Source organism: Taudactylus pleione, unplaced genomic scaffold (assembly GCF_031769625.1).
Source record: "Taudactylus pleione unplaced genomic scaffold, aTauple2 ptg001984l, whole genome shotgun sequence".
NCBI classification, from domain to species: Eukaryota; Metazoa; Chordata; class Amphibia; order Anura; family Myobatrachidae; genus Taudactylus; species Taudactylus pleione.
In genome coordinates this window covers 1,164,487-1,189,635 of record NW_028286380.1, presented here as the reverse complement: position 1 = coordinate 1,189,635, position 25,149 = coordinate 1,164,487, and the positions used below count along the sequence as shown (strand labels likewise).

At 51.9% G+C, this 25,149-nt stretch overlaps 1 protein-coding gene across 1 annotated transcript; it reads left to right on the top strand.

The window, feature by feature from the left end:
* Positions 1-1,763: 1,763 nt before the first annotated feature.
* On the top strand, positions 1,764-19,242 carry AMT (aminomethyltransferase). Its single transcript, XM_088465371.1, has 9 exons — positions 1,764-1,961; positions 11,106-11,276; positions 11,383-11,463; positions 11,983-12,114; positions 12,195-12,273; positions 14,612-14,757; positions 14,925-15,105; positions 15,242-15,397; positions 15,503-19,242. Exons 1-9 carry the CDS (start codon positions 1,791-1,793, stop codon positions 15,679-15,681), a joined length of 1,296 nt encoding a protein of 431 aa, XP_088321497.1. The 5' UTR covers positions 1,764-1,790; the 3' UTR covers positions 15,682-19,242.
* The last annotated feature ends 5,907 nt before the right edge of the window (positions 19,243-25,149 follow it).

Sequence of the window (25,149 nt, the reverse complement as noted above, 5' to 3'; positions counted from 1 at the left end):
GATCTGGGGAACATGAGGGCGCCCTGATCTTACCTGATGACGTATCGCTATGAGGAGATCTGGGGGACATGAGGGACGCTCTGATCTTACCTGGTAACGTATCGCTATGAGGAGATCTGGGGGACATGAGGGACGCTCTGATCTTACCTGATGACATAACGCTATGAGGAGATCTGGGGGAGATGAAGGACTCTCTGATCTTACCTGATGACGTATCGCTATGAGGAGATCTGGGGGACATGAGGGGCGCCCTGATCTTACCCGATGATGTATCGCTATGAGGAGATCTGGGTGACATGAGGGGTGCCCTGATCTTACCCGATGACATATCGCTATGAGGAGATCTGGGGGAGATGAAGGACGCTCTGATCTTACCTGATGACATATCGCTATGAGGAGATCTGAGGGACATGAGGGGCGCCCTGATCTTACCTGATAACGTATCGCTATGAGGAGATCTGGGGGAGATGAAGGACGCTCTGATCTTACCTGATGACGTATCGCTATGAGGAGATCTGGGTGACATGAGGGGCGCCCTGATCTTACCTGATGACATATCGCTATGAGGAGATCTGGGGGACATGAGGGGTGCCCTGATCTTACCTGATGACATATCGCTATGAGGAGATCTGGGGGACATGAGGGACGCCCTGATCTTACCTGATGACGTATCGCTATGAGGAGATCTGGGGGAGATGAAGGACGCTCTGATCTTACCTGATGACGTATCGCTATGAGGAGATCTGGGTGACATGAGGGGCGCCCTGATCTTACCTGATGACATATCGCTATGAGGAGATCTGGGGGACATGAGGGGTGCCCTGATCTTACCTGATGACATATCGCTATGAGGAGATCTGGGGGACATGAGGGACGCCCTGATCTTACCTGATGACGTATCGCTATGAGGAGATCTGGGGGACATGAGGGACGCCCTGATCTTACCTGATGACGTATCGCTATGAGGAGATCTGGGGGAGATGAAGGACGCTCTGAGAACTAGGGGGGAGGTGGGCTCACTCTTTGGGTAATTCTCTATCGGGGTCATCTCTTATGGTTATACATTCAGAGTTATCAGACCTGCTAAAGAGAGACGTTGCCCATAGAAACCAATCAGCAATCATTTATCTAGTACTTTCTATAAAATGATAGGTAGAAGCTGATCTGTTGCTATGGGCAACATCTCCACTTGTCCCCTTTACAAGGTTAATTATATCTCCCCCTTAATGTTGTAAATGAATAGATAATGCTTCCTATAGTATAATAATCTAATCCTATTATTACATACCTCCCAACATGACCCTGGGCAGGGGGGACACAATGCTCTGTAATGTATGATGCCATCAGCTGCGGGGAACTGGATACCACAGGTCATAGCAATAATATAGTAACAGGGAAGCCCAGGAGCAGAGCATTGTGTCCCCCCCTGGAGGGGGTCATGTTGGGAGGTGTGTTATTATGGGAGCAGATAGATCCCCTTCCTTCCATGTTATTATTACTTTACAAGAGACGCTGACACTCAGATGTTCTCACTGCGCATGTGCGCTACTCAGCCAGCGTTACTCTCACTGCGCATGTGCGCTACTCAGCCCGCGTTACTCTCACTGCGCATGTGCGCTACTCAGCCAGCGTTACTCTCACTGCGCATGTGCGCTACTCAGCCCGCGTTACTCTCACTGCGCATGTGCGCTACTCAGCCAGCGTTACTCTCACTGCGCATGTGCGCTACTCAGCCAGCGTTACTCTCACTGCGCATGCGCGCTACTCAGCCAGCGTTGCACTCACTGCGCATGCGCGCTCCAGGATCCAGGGCAGGGTCGCTCCCAGCACATGCGCAGTCCGTGTATGTGGTGGCTGCAGCTGGAGGTAGAATGCAGCGGCTCCGGGGAGTCGGTGTTCGGGTCTGGAGACTGGGGATGACCGGGAGCGGAGGACAGGAGCGGTGCTACAGTGGCAGCCAGGTACCGGTATCACACATGGGGAGACACTGAGTGAATGGGGGGGGACTGAGTGGGGGGATAGTTTGGGGGAGACAGACTGAGTGGGGAGACAGTGGGAGAGACTGAGTGGGGGATAGTTTGGGGGAGAGAGACTGAGTGGGGGATAGTTTGGGGGAGACAGTGGGAGAGAGACTGATTGGGGGGATAGTTTGGGGGAGACTGAGTGGGGGGATAGTTTGGGGGAGACTGATTGGGGGGATAGTTTGGGGGAGACTGAGTGGGGGGATAGTTTGGGGGAGAGAGACTGAGTGGGGGATAGTTTGGGGGAGACAGTGGGAGAGAGACTGAGTGGGGGGATAGTTTGGGGGAGAGAGACTGAGTGGGGGATAGTTTGGGGGAGACAGTGGGAGAGAGACTGATTGGGGGGATAGTTTGGGGGAGACTGAGTGGGGGGATAGTTTGGGGGAGACAGTGGGAGAGAGACTGAGTGGGGGGATAGTTTGGGGGAGACTGATTGGGGGGATAGTTTGGGGGAGACTGAGTGGGGGGATAGTTTGGGGGAGAGAGACTGAGTGGGGGATAGTTTGGGGGAGACAGTGGGAGAGAGACTGAGTGGGGGGATAGTTTGGGGGAGACAGTGGGAGAGACTGAGTGGGGGATAGTTTGGGGGAGAGAGACTGAGTGGGGGATAGTTTGGGGGAGACAGTGGGAGAGAGACTGAGTGGGGGGATAGTTTGGGGGAGAGAGACTGAGTGGGGGATAGTTTGGGGGAGACAGTGGGAGAGAGACTGATTGGGGGGATAGTTTGGGGGAGACTGAGTGGGGGGATAGTTTGGGGGAGACAGTGGGAGAGAGACTGAGTGGGGGGATAGTTTGGGGGAGACTGATTGGGGGGATAGTTTGGGGGAGACTGAGTGGGGGGATAGTTTGGGGGAGAGAGACTGAGTGGGGGATAGTTTGGGGGAGACAGTGGGAGAGAGACTGAGTGGGGGGATAGTTTGGGGGAGAGAGTGGGAGAGAGACTGAGTGGGGGGATAGTTTGGGGGAGAGAGACTGAGTGGGGGATAGTTTGGGGGAGACAGTGGGAGAGAGACTGAGTGGGGGGATAGTTTGGGGGAGAGAGTGGGAGAGAGACTGAGTGGGGGGATAGTTTGGGGGAGAGAGACTGAGTGGGGGATAGTTTGGGGGAGACAGTGGGAGAGAGACTGAGTGGGGGGATAGTTTGGGGGAGAGAGTGGGAGAGAGACTGAGTGGGGGGATAGTTTGGGGGAGACAGTGGGAGAGAGACTGATTGGGGGGATAGTTTGGGGGAGACTGAGTGGGGGGATAGTTTGGGGGAGACAGTGGGAGAGAGACTGAGTGGGGGGATAGTTTGGGGGAGACTGATTGGGGGGATAGTTTGGGGGAGACTGAGTGGGGGGATAGTTTGGGGGAGAGAGACTGAGTGGGGGATAGTTTGGGGGAGACAGTGGGAGAGAGACTGAGTGGGGGGATAGTTTGGGGGAGAGAGTGGGAGAGAGACTGATTGGGGGGATAGTTTGGGGGAGACTGAGTGGGGGGATAGTTTGGGGGAGACAGTGGGAGAGAGACTGAGTGGGGGGATAGTTTGGGGGGATAGTTTGGGGGAGACTGAGTGGGGGGATAGTTTGGGGGAGAGAGACTGAGTGGGGGATAGTTTGGGGGAGACAGTGGGAGAGAGACTGAGTGGGGGGATAGTTTGGGGGAGAGAGTGGGAGAGAGACTGATTGGGGGGATAGTTTGGGGGAGACTGAGTGGGGGGATAGTTTGGGGGAGACAGTGGGAGAGAGACTGAGTGGGGGGATAGTTTGGGGGAGACTGATTGGGGGGATAGTTTGGGGGAGACTGAGTGGGGGGATAGTTTGGGGGAGAGAGTGGGAGAGAGACTGATTGGGGGGATAGTTTGGGGGAGACTGATTGGGGGGATAGTTTGGGGGAGACTGAGTGAGGGGATAGTTTGGGGGAGACAGTGGGAGAGAGACTGAGTGGGGGGATAGTTTGGGAGAGACAGTGGGAGAGAGACTGAGTGGGGGGATAGTTTGGGGGAGAGAGACTGAGTGGGGGGATAGTTTGGGGGAGAGAGACTGAGTGGGGGATAGTTTGGGGGAGAGAGACTGAGTGGGGGGATAGTTTGGGGGACACAGTGGGAGAGAGACTGAGTGGGGGGATAGTTTGGGGGAGACAGTGGGAGAGAGACTGAGTGGGGGGATAGTTTGGGGGAGAGAGACTGAGTGGGGGGATAGTTTGGGGGAGACAGTGGGTGAGAGACTGAGTGGGGGGATAGTTTGGGGGAGAGAGACTGAGTGGGGGGATAGTTTGGGGGAGACAGTGGGAGAGAGACTGAGTAGGGGGATAGTTTGGGGGAGACTGAATGAGTTATTGCAGGGCAATCCAGCACGACCCGGGACTTGGCTCGGTGTGAAAGGGTCGTGCATTTGGGGTCTGCTACCAGGGTATTCCTGTGTCTAAGTCGGGTAGCCGGCACTGTGAAAGGTGTGACCCAGGTCATGCCTAAAAGGCTGCTGATTGGCCGGCTCAGGAGTGCTTGGAGATGTGCTTGGACATGACATTATCTCCAAGCGTCCTGTGTAAACGGCGACAACCCGGGTCCAGCGGGCAGTCTGAACGGTGTAAGTCGTCTGAAGCCCGTGTTCCGTATACCAGGTCGGAGCAGGGGCTTCAGTGTGATAGGGGTATGAGTGGGGTTCTTTTGTGGAGGAAAGACCCGGGATGAGCCAAATACAGAATTTGCCCCTATAGTAGATGGAGTGAGTACCGTGCAGGTGATACAGTGACTGTGGCCCTATAGTAGATGTGAGTACGGTGCAGGTGATACAGTGACCGTGGCTCTATAGTAGATGTGAGTACCGTGCAGGTGATATAGTGACCGTGGCTCTATAGTAGATGTGAGTACGGTGCAGGTGATATAGTGACTGTGGCCCTATAGTAGATGGAGTGAGTACGGTGCAGGTGATATAGTGACCGTGGCCCTATAGTAGATGGGAGTGAGTACAGTGCAGGTGATACAGTGACTGTGGCCCTATAGTAGATGGAGTGAGTACCGTGCAGGTGATACAGTGACTGTGGCCCTATAGTAGATGTGAGTACGGTGCAGGTGATACAGTGACCGTGGCTCTATAGTAGATGTGAGTACCGTGCAGGTGATATAGTGACCGTGGCTCTATAGTAGATGTGAGTACGGTGCAGGTGATATAGTGACTGTGGCCCTATAGTAGATGGAATGAGTACGGTGCAGGTGATATAGTGACCGTGGCCCTATAGTAGATGGGAGTGAGTACAGTGCAGGTGATACAGTGACTGTGGCCCTATAGTAGATGGGAGTGAGTACGGTGCAGGTGATACAGTGAACGTGGCCCTATAGTAGATGGAGTGAGTATGGTGCAGGTGATACACTGAATGTGGCCCTATAGTAGATGGAGTGAGTACGGTGCAGGTGATACAGTGACTGTGGCCCTATAGTAGATTGAGTGAGTACTGTGCAGGTGATACAGTGACCGTGGCCCTATAGTACATGGGAGTGAGTACGGTGCAGGTGATACAGTGACTGTGGCCCTATAGTAGATGGAGTGAGTACCGTGCAGGTGATACAGTGACCGTGGCCCTATAGTAGATGGAGTGAGTACTGTGCAGGTGATACAGTGACCGTGGTAGATGGAGTGAGTACGTTGCAGGTGATATAGTGACCGTGGCCCTATAGTAGATGGAGTGATTACGGTGTGGGTGATACAGTGACCGTGGCCCTATAGTAGATGTGAGTATGGTGCAGGTGATAGTGATTGTGGCCCTATAGTAGATGGGAGTGAGTACGGTGCAGGTGATACAGTGACCGTGGCCCTATAGTAGATGGAGTGAGTACTGTGCAGGTGATATAGTGACCGTGGCTCTATAGTAGATGGAGTGAGTACGGTGCAGGTGATACAGTGACTGTGGCCCTATAGTAGATGGGAGTGAGTGCAGTGCAGGTGATACAGTGACTGTGGCCCTATAGTAGATGGGAGTGATTACGGTGCAGGTGATACAGTGACTGTGGCCCTATAGTAGATGGAGTGAGTACGGTGCAGGTGATACAGTGACCGTGGCCCTATAGTACATGGGAGTGAGTACGGTGCAGGTGATACAGTGACCGTGGCCCTATAGTACATGGGAGTGAGTACGGTGCAGGTGATACAGTGACCGTGGTCCTATAGTGGATGGAGTGAGTACGGTGCAGGTGATATAGTGACCGTGGCCCTATAGTAGATGGAGTGAGTACTGTGCAGGTGATACAGTGAACGTGGCTCTATAGTAGATGGAGTGAGTACGGTGCAGGTGATACAGTGACTGTGGCCCTATAGTAGATGTGAGTGCAGTGCAGGTGATACAGTGACTGTGGCCCTATAGTAGATGGAGTGAGTACGGTTCAGGTGATACAGTGACTGTGGCCCTATAGTAGATGGAGTGAGTACGGTACAGGTGATACAGTGACCGTGGCCCTATAGTACATGGGAGTGAGTACGGTGCAGGTGATACAGTGAACGTGGCCCTATAGTAGATGGAGTGAGTACCGTGCAGGTGATACAGTGACCGTGGCCCTATAGTAGATGGAGTGAGTACGGAGCAGGTGATACAGTGACCGTGGCCCTATAGTAGATGGAGTGAGTACGGTGCAGGTGATACAGTGACCGTGGCCCTATAGTAGATGGGAGTGAGTACGGTGCAGGTGATACAGTGACTGTGGCCCTATAGTAGATGGGAGTGAGTGCAGTGCAGGTGATACAGTGACTGTGGCCCTACAGTAGATGGGAGTGAGTACGGTGCAGGGATACAGTGACTGTGGCCCTATAGTTAATGGGAGTGAGTACGGTGCAGGTGATACAGTGACCGTGGCCCTATAGTAGATGGAGTGAGTGCAGTGCAGGTGATATAGTGACCGTGGCCCTATAGTAGATGGAGTCAGTATGGTGCAGGTGATATAGTGACCGTGGCCCTATAGTAGATGGAGTGAGTACCGTGCAGGTGATATAGTGACCGTGGCTCTATAGTAGATGGTCAGTACGGTGCAGGTGATACAGTGACCGTGGCTCTATAGTAGATGGGAGTGAGTACGGTGCAGGTGACACAGTGACCGTGGCCCTATAGTAGATGGGAGTGAGTACGGTGCAGGTGATACAGTGAACGTGGCCCTATAGTAGATGGAGTGAGTACGGTGCAGGTGATACAGTGACTGTGGCCCTATAGTAGATGTGAGTGCAGTGCAGGTGATACAGTGACTGTGGCCCTATAGTAGATGGAATGAGTACGGTTCAGGTGATACAGTGACCGTGGCCCTATAGTAGATGGAGTGAGTACGGTTCAGGTGATACAGTGACCGTGGCCCTATAGTAGATGGAGTGAGTACGGTGCAGGTGATACAGTGACCGTGGCCCTATAGTAGATGGAGTGAGTACGGTGCAGGTGATACAGTGACCGTGGCCCTATAGTACATGGGAGTGAGTACGGTGCAGGTGATACAGTGACCGTGGCCCTATAGTACATGGGAGTGAGTACGGTGCAGGTGATACAGTGAACGTGGCCCTATAGTAGATGGAGTGAGTACGGTGCAGGTGATACAGTGACCGTGGCCCTATAGTAGATGGAGTGAGTACGGTGCAGGTGATACAGTGACCGTGGCCCTATAGTACATGAGAGTGAGTACGGTGCAGGTGATATAGTGACCGTGGCCCTATAGTAGATGGAGTGAGTACGGTGCAGGTGATACAGTGACCGTGGCCCTATAGTAGATGGAGTGAGTACGGTGCAGGAGATACAGTGACCGTGGCCCTATAGTAGATGGAGTGAGTACGGTGCAGGTGATACAGTGACCGTGGCCCTATAGTAGATGGAGTGAGTACGGTGCAGGTGTTACAGTGACCGTGGCCCTATAGTAGATGGAGTGAGTACGGTGCAGGTGTTACAGTGACCGTGGCCCTATAGTAGATGGAGTGAGTACGGTGCAGGTGTTACAGTGACCGTGGCCCTATAGTAGATGGGAGTGAGTACGGTGCAGGTGTTACAGTGACCGTGGCCCTATAGTAGATGGGAGTGAGTACGGTGCAGGTGATACAGTGACCGTGGCTCTATAGTAGATGGGAGTGAGTACGGTGCAGGTGATACAGTGACCGTGGCCCTATAGTACATGGGAGTGAGTACGGTGCAGGTGATACAGTGACCGTGGCCCTATAGTACATGGGAGTGAGTACGGTGGAGGTGATACAGTGACCGTGGTCCTATAGTAGATGGAGTGAGTACGGTGCAGGTGTTACAGTGACCGTGGCCCTATAGTAGATGGAGTGAGTACGGTGCAGGTGATACAGTGACCGTGGCCCTATAGTAGATGGAGTGAGTACGGTGCAGGTGTTACAGTGACCGTGGCCCTATAGTAGATGGGAGTGAGTACGGTGCAGGTGATACAGTGACCGTGGCTCTATAGTAGATGGGAGTGAGTACAGTGCAGGTGATACAGTGACCGTGGCCCTATAGTACATGGGAGTGAGTACGGTGCAGGTGATACAGTGACCGTGGCCCTATAGTACATGGGAGTGAGTACGGTGGAGGTGATACAGTGACCGTGGTCCTATAGTAGATAGAGTGAGTACGGTGCAGGTGATACAGTGACCGTGGCTCTATAGTAGATGGGAGTGAGTACGGTGCAGGTGATATAGTGACCGTGGCCCTATAGTAGATGGAGTGAGTACTGTGCAGGTGATACAGTGACCGTGGCTCTATAGTAGATGGAGTGAGTACGGTGCAGGTGATACAGTGACTGTGGCCCTATAGTAGATGTGAGTGCAGTGCAGGTGATACAGTGACTGTGGCCCTATAGTAGATGGAGTGAGTACGGTTCAGGTGATACAGTGACTGTGGCCTTATAGTAGATGGAGTGAGTACGGTGCAGGTGATACAGTGACCGTGGCTCTATAGTAGATGGGAGTGAGTACGGTGCAGGTGATACAGTGACTGTGGCCCTATAGTAGATGGAGTGAGTACGGTGCAGGTGATACAGTGACCGTGGCTCTATAGTAGATGGGAGTGAGTACGGTGCAGGTCATACAGTGACTGTGGCCCTATAGTAGATGGGAGTGAGTGCAGTGCAGGTGATACAGTGACTGTGGCCCTATAGTAGATGGAGTGAGTACGGTGCAGGTGATAGTGACCGTGGCCCTATAGTAGATGGAGTGAGTACGGTGCAGGTGATACAGTGACCGTGGCCCTATAGTAGATGGAGTGAGTACGGTGCAGGTGATACAGTGACCGTGGCCCTATAGTAGATGGAGTGAGTACCGTGCAGGTGATACAGTGACCGTGGCCCTATAGTAGATGGAGTGAGTACCGTGCAGGTGATACAGTGACCGTGGCCTTATAGTAGATGGAGTGAGTACGGTGCAGGTGATACAGTGACCGTGGCCTTATAGTAGATGGAGTGAGTACGGTGCAGGTGATACAGTGACCGTGGCCCTATAGTAGATGGAGTGAGTACCGTGCAGGTGATACAGTGACTGTGGCCCTATAGTAGATGGAGTGAGTACGGTGCAGGTGATACAGTGACCGTGGCTCTATAGTAGATGGGAGTGAGCACGGTGCAGGTGATACAGTGACTGTGGCCCTATAGTAGATGTAGTGAGTACGGTGCAGGTCATACAGTGACCGTGGCCCTATAGTAGATGGTCAGTACAGTGCAGGTGATACAGTGACTGTGGCCCTATAGTAGATGGGAGTGAGTACGGTGCAGGTGATATAGTGACTGTGGCCCTATAGTAGATGGAGTGAGTACGGTGCAGGTGATACAGTGACTGTGGCCCTATAGTGGATGGAGTGAGTACGGTGCAGGTGATACAGTGACCGTGGCCCTATAGTAGATGGAGTGAGTACCGTGCAGGTGATACAGTGACTGTGGCCCTATAGTAGATGGAGTGAGTACGGTGCAGGTGATACAGTGACTGTGGCCCTATAGTAGATGGAGTGAGTACGGTGCAGGTGATACAGTGACCGTGGCCCTATAGTAGATGGAGTGAGTACCGTGCAGGTGATACAGTGACTGTGGCCCTATAGTAGATGGAGTGAGTACGGTGCAGGTGATACAGTGACTGTGGCCCTATAGTAGATGGAGTGAGTACCGTGCAGGTGATACAGTGACTGTTGCCCTATAGTAGATGGGAGTGAGTACAGTGCAGGTGATACAGTGACTGTGGCCCTATAGTAGATGGAGTGAGTACGGTGCAGGTGATACAGTGACTGTGGCCCTATAGTAGATGGAGTGAGTACTGTGCAGGTGATATAGTGACAGTGGCCCTATAGTAGATGGGAGTATGGTGCACGTGGACCTTGCTCTCCTGTGTATGTTGGAGAGGGTGTGTGAGTGGTAACAGGTGCTCAGATTACACCATGTGGCAGATTTATTTTTCTGGTCAAAGGTTCATAATCTGTTTACGCTGGAGTTTGGTCTCAGATGTAGCAGGGTTCTGGCCTCAGTACAGGGCAGAGGCTGCTGCGTTCCGGCCTCAGCGCGGGGTAGAGGCTGCTGCGTTCCGGCCTCAGCGTGGGGCAGAGGCTGCTGCGTTCCAGCCTCAGCACAGGGCAGAGGCTGCTACGTTCCGGCCTCAGTACAAGGCAGAGGCTGCTGCGTTCCGGTCTCAGCGTGGGGCAGAGGCTGCTGCGTTCCGGTCTCAGCAGTTCCGGTCTCAGCGTGGGGCAGAGGCTGCTGCGTTCCGGTCTCAGCGCGGGGCAGAGGCTGCTGCGTTCCGGTCTGGGCGGAGGCTGCTACGTTCCGGTCTCAGCACAGGGCAGAGGCTGCTGCATTCCGGTCTCAGCGCGGGGCAGAGGCTGCTACGTTCCGGTCTCAGCGCGGGGCAGAGGCTCTGGCTTTTGGCCGCTGTGAAACATTATGACCGGCCCAGCTCCCTATATTATTAAAGTAATATCTGTAACCCTTTCCATTAGAGGTCCAGTCCCTTTGTGGCCTTTAGTGGTTGGGGCGGAGAGCGTTTGGGGTGGAAACTGCGGCAGCGCTGGGAATACTATTGTTAAATACGGGTGATGTTTCCTATTTGCTGTGTTTGTAACGTAGGCGCATACTGTATTGTATTAAGTTTCCCCAGTGTCCTGTCTCAGGTAAATGCACCGCGACACACAGCGTTGTACGACTTTCACCGTGATCATGGCGGTAAAATGGTGGAATTTGCCGGTTGGAGCCTCCCGGTGCAGTATACGGACAGTCACATCGCCTCGCACCTGCACACCCGGCAGCGCTGCTCCCTGTTCGATGTCTCCCATATGCTCCAGGTAAGCGGATTAGCGCCACATCCGAAATTATCCCAACGTTTATGCTGAGGCTCCAGGTTAGCGCGTGATTGGTCACTCTGTGATTTCTTCTTCCCTCCTCTGTAAGACGCGGGTACACGGGAGAGATCGCGTCGCCTTCATGGAGAGTCTGGTGGTCGGAGACGTTGCTGAACTGAAGGAGAACCAGGTGGGTTGTCGCTGTGTGATCCTCGGCTCCCCCTGCGAATCGCCATGTTATCCGGGTCATAAGGCGAAATGCACCACGCGACGGCCAATCCGATGGCCGACATATCGGGTGGACCCCACACACGAAGCGAACCGCTGGCCGACCGCCCGATATGCCGGTACCCACCTCCCCTACGCACATAGCGCTGTATGGGATCGTACATCGCTTCCCCAGCGCACACAGGGCGATATCATGCCCATACACGGTGCGATATCGCACCAATCCGTCAGATCGGCTGCTGTATCGCACCGTGTATGGGCGCCTATAGAGTGACTATATGGCTCCTCTGTTACACGCAATGTGTCATAGATCAGTGTTATACCTGTCTTCGTGGATATAATGAAATGTTCCCTGCGTAGTCTCTGCGATGATGAAAGCGCCTTTCCCGCGTATGAGCTGTGACCATTACATGTATGAGCCCCCTGTGGACAGAGGGACCGGCTGCTGCGTAGACAGTAATGTATTTGGTGTCGCCTGCAGGGTACGTTGTCCCTTTTCACTAATGAGAACGGTGGGATCATTGATGACCTTATCGTTACCAAAACCTCAGAGGATTTCCTCTACGTAGTGTCCAACGCTGGGTGCGCAGAGAAAGACTCCGCCCACATGCAGGTAACGGCACCACCTTATCGTTGATCGTTTCCCGAACATACGCCGTAACCGAGACTGATCATTCTATGTATCTCCACCAGAACAACCTGCGCGACTTCAAGGCGGCCGGACGGGATGTGGATTTAGAAGTTCTGGACTCGGCACTGTTGGCTCTGCAAGGTGACATCACACTGCGCAATGCGCCCTCCTCACACCCGCTGCTGACATGTTATAGAAGTAATCCCGCGTTCTGTAACCGATGTCATCACTAAGTATCACTTGCAGCCGCATTAACCAGACTTCATCCAGCTGCTGCTGCTGGGCGCAGTCCGGGTGTCCTCGCTGACGGGGGTAATTCTGCTGTCACTTCAGCAATAAAATACCATCAATATAGTCGGCGGCTGGACCGTGCCACCCTAAATAGTTCATGTAGGGATGAATATTTGAAAATAGACTTTGTGGCGTCTATCACAAGTAACCAGTCATTCAGCCATCGCTCTGGTATAGTCCAACTAATCCAAGATGGCTGTCTCATATCTGGGCTTCTCCGCGCCACCTGGCAGGATAGTGAGAGAGTGCACCCTATGCTTGTGGTATGGTGTGACTGATGACAGCCCCTTATATCATACTGATGTCAGTGCGCCCTCTCCTGGCGGGATCATGTGACTGATGACAGCGCCTTATATCATACTGATGTCAGTGCGCCCTCTCCTGGCGGGATCGTGTGACTGATGACAGCGCCTTATATCATACTGATGTCAGTGCTCCCTCTCCTGGCGGGATCGTGTGACTGATGACAGCCCCTTATATCATACTGACGTCAGTGCGCCCTCTCCTGGCGGGATCGTGTGACTGATGACAGCCTCTTATATCATACTGACGTCAGTGCGCCCTCTCCTGGCGGGATCGTGTGACTGATGACAGCCCCTTATATCATACTGACGTCAGTGCGCCCTCTCCTGGCGGGATCGTGTGACTGATGACAGCCCGTTATATCATACTGACGTCAGTGCGCCCTCTCCTGGCGGGATCGTGTGACTGATGACAGCCCGTTATATTATACTGACGTCAGTGCGCCCTCTCCTGGCGGGATCGTGTGACTGATGACAGCCCCTTATATCATACTGACGTCAGTGCGCCCTCTCCTGGCGGGATCGTGTGACTGATGACAGCCCCTTATATCATACTGACGTCAGTGCGCCCTCTCCTGGCGGGATCGTGTGACTGATGACAGCCCCTTATATCATACTGACGTCAGTGCGCCCTCTCCTGGAGGGATCGTGTGACTGATGACAGCCCCTTATATCATACTGACGTCAGTGCGCCCTCTCCTGGCGGGATCGTGTGACTGATGACAGCCCCTTATATCATACTGATGTCAGTGCTCCCTCTCCTGGCGGGATAGTGTGACTGATGACAGCCCCTTATATCATACTGATGTCAGTGCGCCATCTCCTGGTGGGATCGTGTGACTGATGACAGCGCCTTATGTCTCACTGACGTCTGATAGTGCGCCCTCTCCTGGTGGGATCGTGTGACTGATGACAGCGCCTTATGTCTCAGTGACGTCAGATAGTGCGCCCTCTCCTGGTGGGATCGTGTGACTGATGACATCGCCTTATGTCTCGGTGACGTCAGATAGTGCGCCCTCTCCTGGTGGGATCGTGTGACTGATGACAGCGCCTTATGTCTCGGTGACGTCAGATAGTGCGCCCTCTCCTGGTGGGATCGTGTGACTGATGACAGCGCCTTATGTCTCACTGACGTCAGATAGTGCGCCCTCTCCTGGTGGGAACGTGTGACTGATGACAGCGCCTTATGTCTCGCTGACGTCAGATAGTGCGCCCTCTCCTGGTGGGATCGTGTGACTGATGACAGCGCCTTATGTCTCGCTGACGTCAGGTAGTGCGCCCTCTCCTGGTGGGATCGTGCGACTGATGACAGCGCCTTATGTCTCGCTGACGTCAGGTAGTGCGCCCTCTCCTGGTGGGATCGTGTGACTGATGACAGCGCCTTATGTCTCTCTGACGTCAGGTAGTGCGCCCTCTCCTGGTTGGATCGTGTGACTGATGACAGCGCCTTATGTCTCTCTGACGTCAGGTAGTGCGCCCTCTCCTGGTGGGATAGTGTGACTGATGACAGCGCCTTATGTCTCTCTGACGTCAGGTAGTGCGCCCTCTCCTGGTGGGATAGTGTGACTGATGACAGCGCCTTATGTCTCTCTGACGTCAGGTAGTGCGCCCTCTCCTGGTGGGATAGTGTGACTGATGACAGCGCCTTATGTCTCTCTGACGTCAGGTAGTGCGCCCTCTCCTGGTGGGATCGTGTGACGTTTCATGCAATGAATATTAATCCTTTGAGGTTATATAGATAAATTGCCCACATTTTCTGTTTGCATTTTATCTGTTTAGGTACCATCAGTATATAAATAAATCTGTGATCTTCCCTTAATAGTCCCTGGGAGCTGAGGGGTCCCTAGTTTGGGTTGCGTGGCTCAGATCTCCTCCTTGGGTTGCAGGTCCATCCACCGCGGAGGTTCTCCAAGCTGGACTCAGCGACAATCTTTCAAAACTGGCATTTATGATGGGTGTAACCACGAGTGTGTTCGGTATCCCCGGCTGCAGAGTGACCAGATGTGGGTACACCGGTGAAGATGGGGTGGAGGTAGGTAGGGAGCAGGAACGATAACAGATTACATCTCTCCTTATATGTAAAAGTAATATGTCCACGTTATATCCAAGATGGCTGCTGCAGTTTGTTCTCTTTTTGGGACTCCCTCCATCCTGTCCCTCACACCTGTCACACATGGTCCTGTTCTCCTCTCTCACCAGATCTCGGTACCCAGTCACAGAGCAGTGGAACTGGCGGAGAGACTCCTGCAGAACTCGGCAGTAAAATTGGCCGGCCTGGCTGCACGAGATAGTCTCCGACTTGAGGCCGGCCTCTGTCTGTATGGCAACGACATTGATGAGACCACCAGTCCAGTAGAGGCCAGCTTGGTCTGGACCATAGGTGGGTTAGATATATGCAGTCTGAGCTGAAGGATATGTCTCTTATTATAATATTTATACACCCACCGGCCACATGAGCGTCAGAGCATCAGCAGGTAACTGGGGTGTAACAAACCTGCTCCCCTCCCCCACCACAGGTAAACGTCGCAGAACTGCCATGGACTTTCCAGGGGCCTCGGTCATCGTCCCTCAGATTAAGGGAAAGGTGACACGGAAGCGGGTTGGGTTGACCTCCACAGGGCCTCCAATCCGGCAACACACACCGATATTAAACCCAGAGGGGCGTCTTATTGGTGAGTGGAGGGTCCAGGGCTTTCCGTGCTGTACATATTGGGGCTGGGTAATGTAGGTCTCCGGGTATCAGTCCCATTTCTGTGTCTTTATTATTTTATCCACAGGGGAAGTAACCAGCGGCTGTCCCTCGCCTTCTCTACGGCTGAATGTGGCTATGGGATATATAGAGCCAGAATACGCAAAAGCCGGCACAGCCGTGCGACTGGAGGTCAGGAAAAAACACGTAGACGGTATTACCAGCAAAATGCCATTTGTGCCATCAAAATATTATACCAATAAATGAAGCTTCGGTGACTGAGACAGGATCACTGCCGGCCGTCCTGCCCCCTTCCCACGTATCCCCCTTATGGCGTCATGCCTTATAGTCCAGGCACAGCGGACTCTACTGTGATATATTTCAGGGTGCCTCACCCCCACCTCGCTGTCTCAGGTAACCCCTTCACTCAGGAACACGTTGTATATGTGCCAAAAACTTTCCTGCCCTAAGAGAGGGTCCTGTCCCCCACAGAGGACAGAAATCGCACTATCACCGCCGCGTGCGTCTGTCGCCTTATCGCTGTATCTTATACGGTTTCCACGCTACTGACCTAGATTGAGCCCCGGCGGTGAGTACCGGTGTTGGTAATTAGTGAAATAAAAGGATAGAGGCACCTGCGTCAGACTAATCACTGGCAACGCCAACTACAGAAAGTATCCACATCATCATCTATGGCTGACGCAGAACGTCCGGAAAAACGTTCCACGCAAAGGAAGCCACAGCTGCCAGCCATAACCGGTGCTTGCGCTGCGGCGGACAATGACATTCCAGGTTTATAGACACAATAAGTGGGCGTAATATCGGCTTTCATTTCCCAGGTGCGCAGAGAGGTTGTTATATGCTGCAAATTTATATGATCATGAATAAATAGTAAATGGAGGTTTATGTGTTCACAATCATATCGCAGTGTGACGGAGACACTTGTGTACTTGTACATCTGTATAATGGCTCATACACATGGGACGATCAGACATCGAACGTCCAGCAACATGCACCAACCCCCAAACCACGTAACGACCCGCGATCAATGATAGTAAACGGGCTAACCTGGTTGCTATCGACCATCCGTGCCCGCGCATCGGCCATCGTTTGGTTGTTGGAGGGGTTAAAAAAAAAAAAGGACGATATAAACGATCAAACGATATCATAATCATTTATATCGTCCTTTTTATCTGACCGTGTGTATGCACCATTAGTGGCGAGTGACTGCTCTGCATGAGAAGTGGTCCCATGGTATCATTGGAGGCGCTATGGTTACACATATGTGGGACATAACAGCCTCTAATAATATGTTGCTCGAGGAGGCAATTAAATCAGGACCTGAACAGGACAAGAGCTGAGGACAAAGATGGATTCTTCGTGGTTTCCCAGTTATTCAACAATAATGATTACAGGGAACTGCTGGGCCCATAGAGGGGGGCTTCACCTGTCCTGCGCCGCAATCTGACCACTGTTACCACTACTTGTACTTGGCTGTTGGTTATGGGATTTATCACTGTCATGCTGTGACCTCTGCAGGTATAGCCTAGATAGTAACACCCACCATCAACATCCCAACCCGCCTGTCCCCAGGTGTAGCCTAGATAGTAACACCCGCCATCATCATCCCAACCCGCCCGTCCCCAGGTGTAGCCTAGATAGTAACACCCGCCCGTCCCCAGGTATAGCCTAGATAGTACACCCACCATCATCATCCCAACCCGCCCGTCCCCAGGTGTAGCCTAGATAGTAACACCCACCATCATCATCCCAACCCGCCCGTCCCCAGGTGTAGCCTAGATAGTAACACCCGCCCGTCCCCAGGTATAGCCTAGATAGTACACCCACCATCATCATCCCAACCCGCCCGTCCCCAGGTGTAGCCTAGATAGTAACACCCACCATCATCATCCCAACCCGCCCGTCCCCATGTGTAGCCTAGATAGTAACACCCGCCCGTCCCCAGGTGTAGCCTAGCTAGTAACACCCGCCCGTCCCCAGGTATAGCCTAGATAGTAACACCCACCATCATCATCCCGACCCGCCCGTCCCCAGGTGTAGCCTACATAGTAATACCCACCATCATCATCCCAACCCGCCCGTCCCCAGGTGTAGCCTAGATAGTAACACCCGCCCGTCCCCAGGTATAGCCTAGATAGTAACACCCACCATCATCCCGACCCGCCCGTCCCCAGGTGTAGCCTAGATAGTAACACCCACCATCATCATCCCAACCCGCCCGTCCCCAGTTGTAGCCTAAATAGTAACACCCACCATCATCATCCCAACCCTCCCGTCCCCAGGTGTAGCCTAGATAGTAACACCCGCCCGTCCCCAGGTATAGCCTAGATAGTAACACCCCCCATCATCATCCCGACCCGCCCGTCCCCAGGTGTAGCCTAGATAGTAACACCTGCCCGTCCCCAGGTGTAGCCTAGATAGTAACACCCGCCCGTCCCCAGGTGTAGGTCTGTGTTCACCAATAAATAAAACTTTCAGGAGTGTGCTGGGTGCACTGACACTCTAATAGCAGCAGACTGAAAAATCGAGTACTTGTCCCCTTCACTACTATCTGAATGTAATAAAATGTCATAGAGTTGATAATTCTGTATGTGCTAGTGTCATAATAAATACAATCGGATACTTCCTCACACTGAATATCTATGTTATCAGCCTTCCTCCGGGTACATGATTCATTTCATACCGAGAAAGACAAAAAATGTATAAAATATGGTGTAATACGTAAAAACAATATTTAATTATAAAAACACAATTTCAATATATCACACACAATTAATAGACCAATGGTCCAATCACCTAATAGTGATAACTGGTCACAAGCACAAAATCCACATATGTGTACGGTGGGAGAATGACCAGACGTTCTATAGGACATAAACAATATGGTGGAGGCCTTCGGAAACCTCACCACAGTCCTCCAGGTAAATCTCCTAGTCTCTCCTGTCACCATCATCATCCCAACCCTCCCGTCCCCAGGTGTAGCCTAGATAGTAACACCCGCCCGTCCCCAGGTATAGCCTAGATAGTAACACCCACCATCATCATCCCAACCCGCCCGTCCCCATGTGTAGCCTAGATAGTAACACCCGCCCGTCCCCAGGTATAGCCTAGATAGTAACACCCACCATCATCACCCCGACCCGCCCGTCCCCAGGTGTAGCCTACATAGTAACACCCACCATCATCATCCCGACCCGCCCGTCCCCAGGTGTAGCCTAGATAGTAACACCCGCCCGTCCCCAGGTATAGCCTAGATAGTAACACCCACCATCATCATCCCAACCTGCCCGTCCCCAGGTGTAGCCTAGATAGTAACACCCACCATCATCATCCCAACCCGCCCGTCCCCAGGTGTAGCCTAAATAGTAACACCCACCATCATCACCCCAACCCGCCCGTCCCCAGGTGTAGCCTAGATAGTAACACCCGCCCGTCCCCAGGTATAGCCTAGATAGTAACACCCACCATCATCATCCCAACCCGCCCGTCCCCAGGTGTAGCCTAGATAGTAACACCCACCATCATCATCCCGACCCGCCCGTCCCCAGGTGTAGCCTAGATAGTAACACCTGCCCGTCCCCAGGTACAGCCTAGATAGTAACACCCGCCCGTCCCCAGGTGTAGGTCTGTGTTCACCAATAAATAAAACTTTCAGGAGTGTGCTGGGTGCACTGACACTCTAATAGCAGCAGACTGAAAAATCAAGTACTTGTCCCCTTCACTACTATCTGAATGTAATAAAATGTCATAGAGTTGATAATTCTGTATGTGCTAGTGTCATAATAAATACAATCGGATACTTCCTCACACTGAATATCTATGTTATCAGCCTTCCTCCGGGTACATGATTCATTTCATACCGAGAAAGACAAAAAATGTTTGTGTATAAAATATGGTGTAATACGTAAAAACAATATTTAATTATAGAAACACAATTTCAATATATCACACACAATAAATAGACCAATGGTCCAATCACCTAATAGTGATAACTGGTCACAAGCACAAAATCCACATATGTGTACGGTGGGAGAATGACCAGACGTTCTATAGGACATAAACAATATGGTGGAGGCCTCCGGAAACCTCGCCACAGTCCTCCAGGTAAATCTCCTAGTCTCTCCTGTCACACTCTATGGTACACGGAACACGTGTGTGGGGGTCCTAGGTCACGGGAACTGTGTGATCAGCACTAGAAGGGAGATACGGTGAGACCACACTGATAACGTATATACACAATCGCCAGGTTCTTTGTAGCGGGAGATATGCCGCAAATATAGTTTAATAAATATGTCCCTAGATGTAATGTTTAACATTTCTTCTTCAGGGTCCACAGGGAGACAACGGGGTAACGCCCTGGTGTCCGGCAGGAGCTGGGTCACCGTTGGTACAGTGGGGACGCTATTAAGCAGCACAAGTGTCACGGCCAGGGTATTTCAGCATGGCGCTAGGCGAGTGTTACCTGTGAGGTCATAGTGGCGCGGGCTGTCTGGTGGCGGAGCTGGTGTCTGGCGGGGGGCTTTGGCTGCACGTGTTATTGTGCGGGCCTGTTGTCACTCTGCGCTGGTAAGGCCTGGCGGCGTCTCCGTTCCGTTTGGCATGGGCGCCGCCATCTTGCCTTCTGGCCATGTGATGCGGCTGGCCAATCCTGGTGAGTCACATGTTCCCTCCGGCCAGTAACAGCACGGCATGGGGTATTTAGGAAGGGTCAGTGCCTTCCTTCTTTGCCAGTGCAACGTGTATCTCAGCCTAGCTGAGAGGGAGTTCTCTGTGCTTACCTGTTCCTGTGAATTCACTGTCTGCCAGTCTGCCTGTCAGCTCCTAGTTCCCACTGGACTACCCCGCTTCCTCCATCACCCTTGCCCATACCTGAGTGCCTGAGCCTGCTGACATCCTGCGCTTCACTTCACTACCTGCAAATCTGGCTTGATTATTTTCAGTTCACTACCTGCACACCTGGACAGCTCTAATTGTTTCTACCTGGACATTAACCCTTTTACTCCCACCACAGAACTCTTGTGCACATTTATTTATTCCTGGACTTTTATTTACTGCCACATTATATGTCTACTCAAGCACTTATTAAAAATCCTAGTTTTATTTTCAAATCTGCTTCTGTGATCGCTCCTGCTACCACCCCGGGTCCACAAACAACCCAGAACATCACAACAAGCTTTAATTTATTATTTCATTTTTACTATAGAGCAGCAGCATTAGACAGGTCCTCTGTACATCTGCACTGGCTCCATCACCCTCCGAGGTGCAGTGACAGCAGCCCTCGGCTAGGTACTCTCAGCGGGACCTGGCTAGCAGGGCTCCTCGGACCCCAGACTGCAGCCTGGACTCAAGAGGACAGGTAAGGTGGGTCCCTGCGATGTCTATGCGCAGTCTTACCTCCGGTCTCAGCAGACAGACTGGAGGGCTTGATATGGACACTGGTTCATCCGAGACTCCACTAGACCACCGGGGTATAACATACTGGCGCAGGGAACAGCTAAGGCCAGGGACCCGGATGGTTAATGTCAGCATAGGGGAGAAGGTCCTCTCCCTGCGGCCTCTCCCCCAGCCTGGGCGCCATTCCCTGAGCTGCTCCTCCCTCACCTTCCGCCCCCTCAGAGACTCATGGCGGCCATTTTCTGCATCAGCCTCAGGTCTCCGGGAACGCTGGGTCCTGCCTCCCTGTATACGTCTACCAGGAGCCAGGTTATACAGCGCTATTTACTACCAGCCACTGCGGCCTGTGTAGTGTATTTAGTGCCCACTGTAGTTATACTGTATACCCTGCAGTGTGTGTGACCTGTGCTAGCGCTGCTGTCTGTGTAGTTATACTGTATACCCTGCAGTGTATGTGACCTGTGCTAGCGCTGCTGTCTGTGTAGTTATACTGTATACTCTGCAGTGTGTGACATGTGCTAGCGCTGCTGTCTGTGTAGTTATACTGTATACTCTGCAGTGTATGTGACATGTGCTGTCTGTGTAGTTATACTGTATACCCTGCAGTGTGTGTGACCTGTGCTGTCTGTGTAGTTATACTGTATACCCTGCAGTGTATGTGACCTGTGCTAGCGCTGCTGTCTGTGTAGTTATACTGTATACTCTGCAGTGTGTGTGACCTGTGCTAGCGCTGCTGTCTGTGTAGTTATACTGTATACTCTGCAGTGTATGTGACCTGTGCTAGCGCTGCTGTCTGTGTAGTTATACTGTATACTCTGCAGTGTGTGTGACCTGTGCTAGCGCTGCTGTCTGTGTAGTTATACTGTATACTCTGCAGTGTGTGTGACCTGTGCTAGCGCTGCTGTCTGTGTAGTTATACTGTATACCCTGCAGTGTGTGTGACCTGTGCTAGCGCTGCTGTCTGTGTAGTTATACTGTATACTCTGCAGTGTGTGTGACATGTGCTGTCTGTGTAGTTATACTGTATACCCTGCAGTGTGTGTGACCTGTGCTAGCGCTGCTGTCTGTGTAGTTATACTGTATACCCTGCAGTGTGTGTGACCTGTGCTGCTGTCTGTGTAGTTATACTGTATACTCTGCAGTGTATGTGACATGTGCTAGCGCTGCTGTCTGTGTAGTTATACTGTATACCCTGCAGTGTGTGTGACATGTGCTAGCGCTGCTGTCTGTGTAGTTATACTGTATACTCTGCAGTGTGTGTGACCTGTGCTAGCGCTGCTGTCTGTGTAGTTATACTGTATACCCTGCAGTGTGTGTGACATGTGCTAGTGCTGCTGTCTGTGTAGTTATACTGTATACCCTGCAGTGTGTGTGACCTGTGCTAGCGCTGCTGTCTGTGTAGTTATACTGTATACCCTGCAGTGTGTGTGACCTGTGCTAGCGCTGCTGTCTGTGTAGTTATACTGTATACTCTGCAGTGTGTGTGACCTGTGCTGCTGTCTGTGTAGTTATACTGTATACCCTGCAGTGTGTGTGACCTGTGCTGCTGTCTGTGTAGTTATACTGTATACCCTGCAGTGTGTGTGACCTGTGCTAGCGCTGCTGTCTGTGTAGTTATACTGTATACCCTGCAGTGTGTGTGACCTGTGCTAGCGTTCCTGTCTGTGTAGTTATACTGTATACTCTGCAGTGTATGTGACCTGTGCTAGCGCTGCTGTCTGTGTAGTTATACTGTATAAACTGCAGTATGTGTGACCTGTGCTAGTGCTGCTGTCTGTGTAGTTATACTGTATACCCTGCAGTGTGTGTGACCTGTGCTAGCGCTGCTGTCTGTGTAGTTATACTGTATACCCTGCAGTGTGTGTGACATGTGCTGCTGTCTGTGTAGTTATACTGTATACCCTGCAGTGTATGTGACCTGTGCTAGCGCTGCTGTCTGTGTAGTTATACTGTATACCCTGCAGTGTGTGTGACCTGTGCTAGCGCTGCTGTCTGTGTAGTTATACTGTATACTCTGCAGTGTATGTGACCTGTGCTAGCGCTGCTGTCTGTGTAGTTATACTGTATACCCTGCAGTGTGTGTGACCTGTGCTGTCTGTGTAGTTATACTGTATACCCTGCAGTGTGTGTGACCTGTGCTAGCGCTGCTGTCTGTGTAGTTATACTGTATACCCTGCAGTGTGTGTGACCTGTGCTGTCTGTGTAGTTATACTGTATACCCTGCAGTGTGTGTGACCTGTGCTAGCGCTGCTGTCTGTGTAGTTATACTGTATACCCTGCAGTGTGTGTGACCTGTGCTAGCGCTGCTGTCTGTGTAGTTATACTGTATACCCTGCAGTGTGTGTGACCTGTGCTAGCGCTGCTGTCTGTGTAGTTATACTGTATACCCTGCAGTGTGTGTGACCTGTGCTAGCGCTGCTGTCTGTGTAGTTATACTGTATACCCTGCAGTGTGTGTGACCTGTGCTAGCGCTGCTGTCTGTGTAGTTATACTGTATACTCTGCAGTGTATGTGACCTGTGCTAGCGCTGCTGTCTGTGTAGTTATACTGTATACCCTGCAGTGTGTGTGACCTGTGCTGTCTGTGTAGTTATACTGTATACCCTGCAGTGTGTGTGACCTGTGCTAGCGCTGCTGTCTGTGTAGTTATACTGTATACCCTGCAGTGTGTGTGACCTGTGCTGTCTGTGTAGTTATACTGTATACCCTGCAGTGTGTGTGACCTGTGCTAGCGCTGCTGTCTGTGTAGTTATACTGTATACCCTGCAGTGTGTGTGACCTGTGCTGCTGTCTGTGTAGTTATACTGTATACCCTGCAGTGTGTGTGACCTGTGCTAGCGCTGCTGTCTGTGTAGTTATACTGTATACCCTGCAGTGTGTGTGACCTGTGCTAGTGCTGCTGTCTGTGTAGTTATACTGTATACCCTGCAGTGTGTGTGACCTGTGCTAGCGCTGCTGTCTGTGTAGTTATACTGTATACCCTGCAGTGTGTGTGACATGTGCTAGCGCTGCTGTCTGTGTAGTTATACTGTATACCCTGCAGTGTGTGTGACCTGTGCTAGTGCTGCTGTCTGTGTAGTTATACTGTATACCCTGCAGTGTGTGTGACCTGTGCTAGCGCTGCTGTCTGTGTAGTTATACTGTATACCCTGCAGTGTATGTGACCTGTGCTAGCGCTGCTGTCTGTGTAGTTATACTGTATACCCTGCAGTGTGTGTGACATGTGCTAGCGCTGCTGTCTGTGTAGTTATACTGTATACCCTGCAGTGTATGTGACCTGTGCTAGCGCTGCTGTCTGTGTAGTTATACTGTATACTCTGCAGTGTGTGTGACCTGTGCTAGTGCTGCTGTCTGTGTAGTTATACTGTATATTCTGCAGTGTATGTGACCTGTGCTAGCGCTGCTGTCTGTGTAGTTATACTGTATACTCTGCAGTGTGTGTGACCTGTGCTAGCGCTGCTGTCTGTGTAGTTATACTGTATACCCTGCAGTGTATGTGACCTGTGCTAGCGCTGCTGTCTGTGTAGTTATACTGTATACCCTGCAGTGTGTGTGACCTGTGCTAGCGCTGCTGTCTGTGTAGTTATACTGTATACTCTGCAGTGTGTGTGACCTGTGCTGCTGTCTGTGTAGTTATACTGTATACCCTGCAGTGTGTGTGACCTGTGCTGCTGTCTGTGTAGTTATACTGTATACCCTGCAGTGTGTGTGACCTGTGCTAGCGCTGCTGTCTGTGTAGTTATACTGTATACCCTGCAGTGTGTGTGACCTGTGCTAGCGTTCCTGTCTGTGTAGTTATACTGTATACTCTGCAGTGTATGTGACCTGTGCTAGCGCTGCTGTCTGTGTAGTTATACTGTATACCCTGCAGTATGTGTGACCTGTGCTAGTGCTGCTGTCTGTGTAGTTATACTGTATACCCTGCAGTGTGTGTGACCTGTGCTAGCGCTGCTGTCTGTGTAGTTATACTGTATACCCTGCAGTGTGTGTGACATGTGCTGCTGTCTGTGTAGTTATACTGTATACCCTGCAGTGTATGTGACCTGTGCTAGCGCTGCTGTCTGTGTAGTTATACTGTATACCCTGCAGTGTATGTGACCTGTGCTAGCGCTGCTGTCTGTGTAGTTATACTGTATACTCTGCAGTGTGTGTGACCTGTGCTAGTGCTGCTGTCTGTGTAGTTATACTGTATATTCTGCAGTGTATGTGACCTGTGCTAGCGCTGCTGTCTGTGTAGTTATACTGTATACTCTGCAGTGTGTGTGACCTGTGCTAGCGCTGCTGTCTGTGTAGTTATACTGTATACCCTGCAGTGTATGTG

Bases quoted from the DNA above. Each gene is read 5' to 3' on its own strand.
- AMT (XM_088465371.1), top strand. From the start codon at position 1,791: ATGCGCGCTCCAGGATCCAGGGCAGGGTCGCTCCCAGCACATGCGCAG. The intron at 11,277-11,382 runs GTAAGCGGATTA...CTCCTCTGTAAG, and splicing joins ATGTCTCCCATATGCTCCAG to ACGCGGGTACACGGGAGAGA. The intron at 14,758-14,924 runs GTAGGTAGGGAG...CTCTCTCACCAG, and splicing joins CCGGTGAAGATGGGGTGGAG to ATCTCGGTACCCAGTCACAG.